Here is an 11,290-nt window from a genome sequence, read left to right as displayed (position 1 = left end):
TGGGTTGGTTGTTGGCTGTCTGTCCGACTTTTCCATTTTGCTGATTTTTACTGAACGAATGAATTTTTTCCTCTTTTTTGCTAAAAAAAACTTATACATCCGTTTAAGAATGTAATAATTTATTTTTATAAAATTATATGCTGAAATAAGATTTAAAGATTCAAACAATGTACTAATTTAACTAAAATAAAATTAAAAATACGTATTTATATTTACTAATTTCGAGTCAGCTGTGAGTAATATTTTTTTGTTGAGCTTTTGATAATTTTGTGAGATTTCAATGTTTAAGGAGATGGAAGAGGAAATTTCTTTTTAACTATGCTAGAGAATCTAATAAGGAAAGTGATTTTGTTTTGAAATTTAAGTGGCAGTGTTTGGATTTGTTAATTTTTTGAAAGATGGTATTATTATTTTTTGAACAAATGATATGTTTTTATAATTACAAAATATAATAAAGGTAAAAATGACATTTACTCTTCAAAAGGCCCTTTTGATGAATGACAAAAAATTTTTGGTCAATGTCACAAAGTAATTTTTTGATTAGGTGCTTTTGAAAAGTACCCCCATATTTAACCCATATCGGTTGGCTTAAATTATTGTAATTGTACCAAAACTAACCAGGAGATTTGTGCCAAGGGAAAAGTTAGGGGACCTTATCTCCTCTTATTTCAACATCAAGTGGTTTAATTTACATGTTTGTATTTATTAATGTTTTCAAAATCGGCTCGATGTTCACTCAAAGAAAATAAATAAAATCACAATTAGATAATTAAATGGCTTGACATTCAGTCAAAGAAAATGAATAAAATCAACAATTAGATAATTGAACCGAAGTTGAACTGAGGTTGGACTAGTCGGAAAAATATTTAAAAAGATTAAATAATACAAACAAAAATTAAGCGTGAATCGGTAGGTTTTTTACTTGATTATACACTTTTCACTTTAATCAATTTTATAGAGATCAATTTTGGGTAAAACCAAACCGGTCCAATTGTCTTATTTTCAAAACATTCGTGTTTATGCATGTGTACCTCTTTGTATAAATTTGTGTAATGGGTCACCTTACAGCCTAATTTTAATCATTGCACATCAAAGTCACTCAGACTTTTCATTTTTCTTTGTTGATTAATAACTTCAGCAATAACCTCCATCGATGATTTGAACTTCATAAATTTGACGATACATGGTTTAATTCGAAGCACTGAAATGTCACACAAGTTATGGAATTTGCCTTTTTTATTCTTTAGATCTTGTGAAATCGGCTTATTTTCCCAAAAGATCTCAATCTTATAGTTAATAGATGATTTTACATTTCGTTGGTGAAAGATTAACTTCGTATTTTAGTTTTAGTTTCGGTATTAATGAACATTCTTCCTGGTTTGGTATTAAAGAAAATGATAGGAGTGTGTATTAATTTAAAGAGCTATCTAGTAAGCTACTACTAGCGCCGCTTGAGTTGCTCTCCCTTTCTAGCTTTCAATCTTGGTATTAAAAAAAAAAAAAAAAAACCGTATGAAGTCTATATTTAGTTATTTAGTTTCTTTTGCTTAAAGTAAAGTTCTCCATAATAAAGCAAAATTAAAAGTAATACATATCATTATCTTCTCAAAAAGGATAATTATATTGCTTTTGAGGAGATTCAAGTACGCATCTATGGTCCATGTGGTTAAAGCATATATGAATAGTTTTGAGTGGTAAGAGACTTTATAAACATTAAAAGTAACAATAGAAAAAGTAGTTGTAATTTTTACAAGACAGCCTTCTTAATGCAAAAGTGATGGGAATTACGTACGCACCACATACTCCTTTTCCTAAAAGTTGTCATAGTTTATTTGCATCATCATTAATGACTCAACTTAAAGCTACTCTTTCATAGGCACACAAGTCGAAATATCTATCGGTTCTCACATTAGATGCATGTTTGAGTCTCATTGTTTAAATTTTTTTTTTAACTCATTTTTAACTACTAATTCTTTCAATAAAATAATTTTACATGTAAGACAAAATTTTTCTTATTTTTTAATTACATATTCTCTAAAAGTCAATATTATGAAATTTATTCTACTAAAAAATGAGGCTTAGACAAATCTCTCTCTTTCAAATCTCCTAATTAGGGGATATGTGGTATAAAGGAATTTTCACAATTTTCAAGTGTTTAACACAGCGTTTAGATGAAAGTCGTAACAGAATTTGATAAAAAAAAAATGATGAAATATATTATTTAAAATTTGATAAAATTATGAATCACATGAGTCATATCAAGGAATGATCATTGACTGAGCCGAGCTCAGACCACGAGCTAGGCTCGTGTCCACAAAGCATGTTCGATCTGGCCATTTGGCTCATGGGCTCATGAGTCATGTCAAGACACCCATGAGCGATTTGGCTCTTTTTATGGATGGAAAAGAAATTAATATAACAAATTGAATTAGCCTACGAGCTAAGGCTGCTTGCCTCGTGGAAATAAAATGTTACTATGGTTGGCCCTCGCTCATGAAAATAAAATGGGGCCATGCTTATCTCATTGCTCATATCCAAACGAGAGGATCGACCCGTTTGCCATATCTAGTCATACTCATTGTTTATTCTTATGTTATAATGATAGCATTTAATATATTACAGAATTTAATTTAAAGTATTCAAGTCATATACTCCTTAAAGAGAGAATCTCTTTTCGTAGATGCTCTAACAACATCAGTTAACATCAAAGATATAAGCCTGGGGAGAAAAAACATAGGGTTCAATATCAAACAAGTATAGCGTCTCCACAAGTTGCTGATGAGTGACCAAAACAAAATAAGAGTCTAGCATACTCGTGTGACTCTGCTTTTCATCAGTGTGACCTTCAAAACTTGCAAGCAACCATCAAATGTAATAACATGTATGACCGTATTGGATTAAAAATGAAGTCTCAGCTATTTCGAGCCATTTTCAAATTGAAGCTTGCATCGATCTTCGTGTTGAGGTTGTGTAATCCAAATGCTTGTATGATACCTTATTTATAATCCAAAACGCGAATTTGATTGTCACATTTATTGTGTATAGAACGAGACATTCTAACTACTGCATTCAATTTTAATTTTTATGCATGCTTCCATACATAAAATTTTAATTGTCAATGATTTATGACTTCATCCACATTGTAGGACGCCTCAATGTTGGATGAACATGCTACTTTGAAATGTGGATACAGTGGATTAGCCGTAATTTACTGATCTAGAACACCATCAATTTTCATTGCAATGTCACATGTGATGGGTAACAATTGTTGCTATTTTCTTGTAACAAGATAATTGATCGCAATCACTCTTCATCTCGAGCTCACCTCATCCTAACCAACCCACTTCACTCCACCACTGCCGGCACCAGCCAAATCCCCGCCCAATAATTTCAAATCCACTCTCTTCAGGTATAGTGGCCTCGTTGGGCTTTATAGAGTCACGCCTCATTCTAAGAAAAAGGGCTAAATATGTTTAGTTGATGATGATGGTGGAAATGGATATATACCTGAATAAGTGGAGATGAGTTGAAAAATATTGCTAGAATTTGCAATATTTTTTTGTGCACTGGGCAGGAGACTTGGACCGCAAAATGGGAACTCGAGTATGTTCCCAGTTGAAGAATTTGGAGTATGTGGAGTTATTTTATCGGATCTTAAGGTAGATTGATGAAGATTCAATGAGTTTTCCATGAAAATCAAGGAGAAAAGACAAAGTTAAACACTCTGTGATCGAGGGATGAAAAGAGGAAAATCAAACCATTTGATGGAATAACTGAAATGATGAAAACAAAAAAGAAGAAAATCTTGAGAATTGGCGACCCATTTGCAAAAGGTTGACACTGGTTTTCATTCATAAATCTACATGTCGTTAATCTTGATTTGCTTTAGAGAAGTATTGTAATCATTTTCGATCATCGACATCATACGATGATGAAGAAGCAGAGGATTAGAGTCTCCTCTACTGAGATCCCAGCTTAAGACAGAAAGTTCTGAATAGTTGAGAGTGAGACAATGAATGTTATTTGAAAAAATAATGCTATCTAACATCGAAGGCACATATCATATGTCATACTTTCTTTTATTTAATTGAACATGGAATTTAATATCATTAGTATTGTCACTTGAATTGGTATTAAACTAGAGTGATGTTAAATAACATTATTCTATATTATTATTTAATACTAAAAAAATAATTATATCCTTAGTCTTGAAACAATATACTTAAATTCAATTTTTGAAATAAAACATTAAAAAATAAGGATGTGTTTAATTTCATCTAGGGTTATATTCGCAACATATTTTTTTCATTAATATACCACATTTTAATTACATTAAAGGGCATTAACCTTTATTCATTATTATACTTATATCTTTAACTTTTTTTTATTACATTCTTATTTTTAATATTTCATTGATAAAAAACTTTTATTTTTAATTATGTATTTTGTTAAAAAAAATATTGTTAACTTGCTTTAAAATGAGGTCAAATATTTAATTATATTTTTGTATTATTATTTGTTTTGGTCATTCAAAAATACATTAGACAAATGAGTCTTTTTACTATTTTAAAAAAATTTCGGAGAGAAGTCATAATCAAGAATAATTTATGTTAATTTAAAAATAAGAATGCAATGAAAAAAGTTGAAATATAAATATGGTAACATGTAAAAGTTTAAGAACCTTTTATTCAATAAAATATAATCTAATTATTAAAAATTTTGGTGAGAATATATTTAGATCACACATCCTTTAAAAAAAAATACTATCTAAAGCAATGTTTTAAAAAATTTAACCATGTCAACTTGGCCTTTTCAAAGGTTTTCACTTCGACAAATGTCATTCATGGGCCGGGTTTGAAGAGCCCGTATTCTTGTGACCCAAACTGCATTCCAAAAGGCAGAATGACTTCCCATTTTCCTCACATTCACTGATTCACACCCAATTTTCGATTGGATTCTATTCGTTCCTCTGCGCAAACATATCTGTTTCACTCTGAACCACCGGCGGCGACGAAACAAAATTGGCGGGGGGAGGTGAGCTCTCTCTTTTATCTTTTCCGTTCTTTCCTCATCTGCGAAACCCTAGCAGGCTTAGCCAACTCCAGCCAACTCTATGGCACTGTGTTACTTTACTCTTCAAAAATACATTCCAACCATTTTAAATTGAATTGTTGCTTGTTAGAATAATTGAATTATTATTTTCTGCTTTTTCAATGAAATTTATGTAGCTAGGGTAATTGTGGATTTTTTGTTTTTATTTTTAATGTTGTTCAACAGTGGCGCTTCATGAAATTGGAGCACAATGGCCAGCTATTTAGGAAAAGGAGTCCCCACGAATGGGTCTGTCTACGTTTGTAACTTGCCTTTTGGAACCGATGAGAATATGTTAGCTGAACACTTTGGTACCATTGGCTTGCTGAAGGTATGGTTTCCATCGGGTACTGTTTGCAATTTCACTTCTCGTTGTTCCAGTAAGTGGCTTGTGAATATCCATTATTTTGCTTAGTTTGCATGGCCTTCCAATCCTGTACGTGTGTTTGCATAAATGTACAGGTAAATCTATGGAACTTGTGTGCTGTCTGTTCGTATGTCTTTTATCTTTATATTTATGTTTATACAAATGTCATGTATTTGTTAATGCCTGGGCATTTTACATACCAAGTTCCCTTTTAGCTATAAATGGCTTGCGCACCTAATAATTCTTTAATATCTCTTAAGGTAATAGATCTGTATATGTTAGTGTTTACACACTTGTATTGCACATGTGTGTCATTTTTAATAGCTTTTAGGAACTCAAGTTACATCTCTACAGAAGGACAAACGAACTGGGAGTCCCAAGATATGGTTATACCGTGACAAAGTGACAAATGAGCCAAAAGGAGATGCTACTGTCACATATGAGGACCCACATGCTGCATTGGCTGCTGTTGAGTGGTTCAACAATAAAGATTTTCATGGAGCCACAATTGGAGTCTTTCTCGCCGAGTCAAAGAGCAAAGGTGACTCAGGGAATCATGCTGGCGATCAAATTCTTGGAAGTGATCTTAGTGGGCTGGAGGAAGGAGCTAGTGATGTGAATGATGGGGGTGGAAGAGGTAAAGGGCGAGGCGATGCTTCTGGGAAGCCATGGCAACAAGAGGGTGATTGGCTGTGTCCGAATACAAGGTCTGTGATGTGATTATTGGTGAGCAGCTCTTTCTTGCTCTTATTTATCCTATACTAGTGTTTTCATGATTCACCTAAACTCTGGCTATGCAAATGGTTTCTTATACTTTATTGCTCGAAGCAGCTGTACCAATGTAAACTTTGCTTTCCGAGGTGCATGCAACCGATGTGGAACTGCCCGTCCTGCTGGTGCCTCTGGTGGTGGTTCAGGGGGTGGTGGCCGAGGAAGGGGCCGCGGGGGCCAGGATTTGGGAGGCAATACTCGTGCAGTTGGTGCTGCTGGTGGAGGGCTTTTTGGTCCAAATGATTGGTCTTGTCCAATGTAAGAACATGTATAGCTTTGCTATTTTACCTTTTGTTTTGAGCAAATGGTATTTTTTTTTCCCTGATTCACATAGCTTCTATGATGTAGGAAGTATTAACATGTTTTCCGAACTCTAGTATTGGGTGCTTAGGTGTTGAATTTCACCTTTTCTGCTGTTTACACCTATAATAGCTTCACTAGAACGGAAGCGTTCAATTATTTCTTAATTGGACAGTGTAGATGCAGTGGGTGTTAACTCCTTTTAGTTTTACTATTTCTTAGATCAAGACAGAGAATTATATTTAGTGTTTGTAACAAAGAGTATTTACTGTCTGACTGCCACAAGACTTCCTATACAGGTTGAACATCACACTAATATTGAAATGATAAGATAAGTTTGGAAGCTTTTCCAAAGCCTAAAATCACTTTGTGGAGGTCAAAAGTGCTGGTTGTTTGGCTATAAGTCAAAATGTACGTTTTGAACCCCCCTCCCCCCCCCCAACCGAGAAGCCTAAATTTCGAAATTCTCTAAAAATTTATAATTGTGCTTTTATGGGAAACTGTAATTTACGTTTAACAAAGCTTTAAAATCAACAAAATATGGGCATGTTTGGTAGTGATTATGAGAATTGATTTTTTGACTGTTAGAGAGAAAGTGAGTCTCATCTATGAGTGAAGAAGTTAAAAATGATGGTTGAAATAGTGAAGTAACGGTCAAAAAATTGATTTTATGAGGTGAAAAATTGCTACCAAACGGAGGCTATATTTTAGTATATAAAAAAAATAAAATAAAATCAAATAATAATAATAATAATAATTTCTAACCTCATTAAATAAATATAAAGTTCATAGAAAAACACTTTTTGGATTTACGCTTATGTAGTCAATGGCTTTTTAATAAAAACTCTAGATCGACTGGATATTTCGCTAGAAGCTCTACTCACAACCCCTTTCCCAAACGGACCCGAACTATTATCTGAAGATTGAAATATAAATGTCACGATTAGATATAGATCCAATTAAAGGGAAGTATTAATGTTTCAAAATGAAAACTGTTGAGATAAAAAGTTAGAGGACATTGTTTATGGATAGCTTTAGTTAAATATTAATGTATATGTTTAGTGCATGAGCCACCAACAATTTTCTCCTCGTTTAGGTATGAATTTTATCATCCTTTTCTGTGCTCAACAATTATAAGGTTTAGTGCCTAATATTGAAGTCAAGGAGTATTATTTAAAGATAGCAGAATGATGTATTTGGATTAGATGGACCCGTTAACCAAGTAATGGTTTAAAAAAACTATTTGAGGCATATGCCTTGAATCTTGCCACATGTGAGACTATCATAAAATGCTTCAAAACTCGAACTTTTAAGTCCACTTGTGAGGCTTACGCCTCGTTTTATTGAGGCTAACACCTTGACCTAGTGAGCTTGGTTCTATACCCAATTCATAACTCGAAGGTTTCTCATGCTGTTTCATAATCGAAGCCAAAATCCCGAAAATGAAAAATGACAAAATAGGAATAAGTCTTGATATTATTAGAAATGTCTGAAACATATCATATTCGTAAAGCAAAAAAAGATGCACTCCTATGAACATAGAAAATATATTGGATGGGTCGATTTGAATTGAAATTGTCAATTAGTCTTTAAGCCTCAAGCCAACTAAGGTTTTTGCCTCGCATTTTTCAAAATTTAATTATATGTACCTAAGCCTTTTGAGTTATTTCCTTGTAACCTAAAATGTTTTACAAGTTCTATTTTATTTTTCCTACCTACACGGGAAAAAAATGGGAAGGAGAATACACCAATGTAATTGGAGGATGATGACAAAGAATGAAAAGAAACATATAATGATGATGACTGACGTTAATGATTCCCTTAAAGATCATATTAGTAGTGATAATATAAGAATTACTAATTTGTGAACTTATTTTCTTGATTTATTTTATGTTTGTTTGCAAGTTAGACTTTTAAATTTGTTAATTAGCTGTATTATGGATTTTATAGTATATTACGAGCATATGTTTGTATTTTTGTATTCTTTTCAATTTTTAATTGTTTTATCTTTAGGCCTACGTCTCAAAGTGCCTCGAGGCTTACACCTAGCCTCATTAAAAAAAAAAAAAAACTCGTCAGTACCAATTAAGTCTTTTTTAACTTTGACCCAAGTAAATGGAAGTTTTGACAAATCAAAATGAGAAATAGGAAACTGTGGAAACTGTTGAGACAGAGGACATTGTGTATGGATGACTTAGAGTTAAATGTTGATGTATATGTCTAATGCCTGAGTTACCAACAATTTTCTTCTAGTTCAGGCATGAATTTACCATCTCTGGCTGTGCTGACCAATTATATTATTTGATTTCAGGACATTTTAGTCATTGCTGGGAAAGATTTTCTTCCTGCATTTGGTTAAAACATTGTTTTTAGATCCTTTCCATGCAATATTATTATTAATTTGCTGGGAAAATGTTATTTCAAAGATGTATGCAATTTAAGTACTACTGCCCTATGAATATCAATAAAAAATCACAACAGAGTGTTCTGTACACACTAATTTGTGTATTAGTCTTTTATTAAATAATGGATACTTTGAATTTTAATACAATAAACTCACATTTTGCTGGAATTTTTTGTGCTTGGTTTTCATTTTTGAGAAGTGGCTGAAGAGCTAATTCTATTTCACTAGGATATGTAAATGAAGGTTATTGTAAGAATTTTGTTCTGTTGGTGGTAGTGAATTATTGTTAATTTTGGGGCATAAAATTTCCCTATGTTTTTGGTCATGTAGCGTTATTTTGCTATGGATATATTTTGATGTATTATGCAGGCGTGGACGTCTATGAGTGCATTCACAAATCATTCTTTGTTCTCTCTCCTCCCACCCACCCCCCAGTTGTTTGTTGTTCATAATAATGCAAGCAATTAGTGTATAAGATGCTTCGAGTTTATCATCCCTTTGGTCCTTTTCCACTTTTTCTTACACTATCCATGGCGGAATATCAGTTTCACGAAGATGCAAGGTTTATTTGAAGACTTGCTCTTGATGTGGATATCATGTTTTGTATTATTTGTATTGTCCTGCATGATCCAATCATTCAGTTGCTGAAAACATGCCATAATGTTATTGCTTTTTTCACCAATGCTTGTTACTTGTTGGTTCAGGTGCGGCAACATTAACTGGGCAAAGCGCATGAAATGCAACATCTGCAACACAAATAAACCTGGTCATACTGAGGGCGGTGTGAGGTAATTTTATACAGCAGTATTTTTTATTTATTTTTTCTTTTATGGACATGAGCTAGAATGTTAGCATATATCCCGTGTTTACATGTATATACTCGAGATTTTATATGGGACCATGAGATTTTTAAATGCACTCAACCAGCCTTTCCCCATCAAGGATCTTAAATGGTTTTCTGAACTTTTTGTGACCCGTAACAAATTTGTTTTCGGTTGTGGTTTTAAACTCATAGAACATTTACTGTCATGTTTGCTCTAATTTTCTTACTTTTCTCCACTTCTATTAGATTTGAGAGTGTAGGTTGGGTCTTTGATGTGAATGTTCTTGCAGCTGTTGACTGAGTAATCGTGTTTGTCCATTTTGCATCTTTTCATTTAGAGGAGGACGTGGTGGAGGCTACAAAGAACTTGATGAAGAAGAAATAGAAGAGACTAGGAGGCGCCGAAGAGAGGCCGAAGAAGTAATACGCACTTACTCTAGAAGTTCATTGTTGGTATTTTTATCTGAGGCATTTAAAGATTTTGTTTTTCCCCCATGATATCAGGATGATGGTGAAATGTATGATGAGTTTGGCAATCTTAAGAAAAAATTCCGTGCAAAAACTCAGCAAGCTGAAGTGGCTACAGGCACTCATGGCGTTGGGCGTGTGGGTTGGGAGGTTGAGGAACTAGGTATGTTATAATTTCTATTTATATTCTTGTTCCTTGTGATTGAACTATGGAAATTTATACTTATTCTTGTGCACATCATGAGACAATTGGATTTTATTGCCCAATCTAGTGCTTGCCTATCCTGTGATTTGGGTTACTTTGGCTTGATTACCATCCAGCCACCCATAACACTGATTCATCTGCATAAGTTTGCAGTAATTTGCTACGCTTTTCCATGACTGCTAGATGTTGATTTTGCCTTTTGCTCGGTTTGTTACCCTGCTTCTTCTTACTCGCTAATAAGTAATAACCATCAGAAAGTAATAATGTTCATATTCAAAAAAATTCTGATATTTGCTTCCCTCCAAATAAAAATAAATAAATAATTTAAAGCAAGAAAGCTATGCTGCTGGTTTGTCCAATTATAAGCAAAATAACAAAATGGAAAAGGAGTGTTGAGGTGGAAAAAAACTTGCCTCTACAGAGTAAATAGCTTGGAGCTGGACGTGCATTTCATGCAAATCACTTTTGGAATCCATTTGAACTTGAGTTTTTGTGGTGGCTTTCTTAACAATAATTTGCCATCTGTTAGCAAAATTTTCACTCATTTTTAAACTACAACACATGATTTCTTCAGTACTTTGTTTGTCAATATGAAAGAGCTCTTTAGTTTATATGTTGTATGCCATGGGAAAGTACAAACTAGAAATAGGAAATAATACTACCTTGGAATGATGCATTTGTCTGCTATCCATGCAATCTTCATAATACCCTTTATTCTTCAGACAGTAGTAGTAAGATTTGTGGATATTGTCCATACGTGAATACTTTAATATCAAGAGGCGAAGAGAACTTAAGGATACATGGTACAGGACATATGTGCTTAATTATTTTATGAATTTTACTTTCATACACTACTTTTAA

At 33.2% G+C, this 11,290-nt stretch overlaps 1 protein-coding gene across 2 annotated transcripts in view; it reads left to right on the top strand.

The window, feature by feature from the left end:
- The first annotated feature begins 4,890 nt into the window (after positions 1–4,890).
- LOC111412363 (transcription initiation factor TFIID subunit 15) overlaps positions 4,891–11,290 on the top strand; it is a 9,697-nt gene continuing 3,297 nt past the window's right edge. For both annotated transcript variants that reach the window (XM_023043269.1, XM_023043260.1), the window contains exons 1-7: positions 4,891–5,034; positions 5,278–5,422; positions 5,813–6,165; positions 6,290–6,487; positions 9,638–9,721; positions 10,095–10,176; positions 10,261–10,387. In XM_023043269.1, coding sequence (XP_022899037.1) covers positions 5,303–5,422; positions 5,813–6,165; positions 6,290–6,487; positions 9,638–9,721; positions 10,095–10,176; positions 10,261–10,387 — 964 coding nt within the window. In that variant the 5' untranslated portion in view covers positions 4,891–5,034; positions 5,278–5,302. The remainder of the gene's footprint in view (positions 5,035–5,277; positions 5,423–5,812; positions 6,166–6,289; positions 6,488–9,637; positions 9,722–10,094; positions 10,177–10,260; positions 10,388–11,290) is intronic.

This window comes from Olea europaea, chromosome 2 (assembly GCF_002742605.1).
Source record: "Olea europaea var. sylvestris chromosome 2, O_europaea_v1, whole genome shotgun sequence".
NCBI classification, from domain to species: domain Eukaryota; kingdom Viridiplantae; phylum Streptophyta; class Magnoliopsida; order Lamiales; family Oleaceae; genus Olea; species Olea europaea.
The sequence above is the reverse complement of the archived record's forward strand: the minus strand, read 5'-3'. Positions and strand labels throughout refer to the sequence as shown.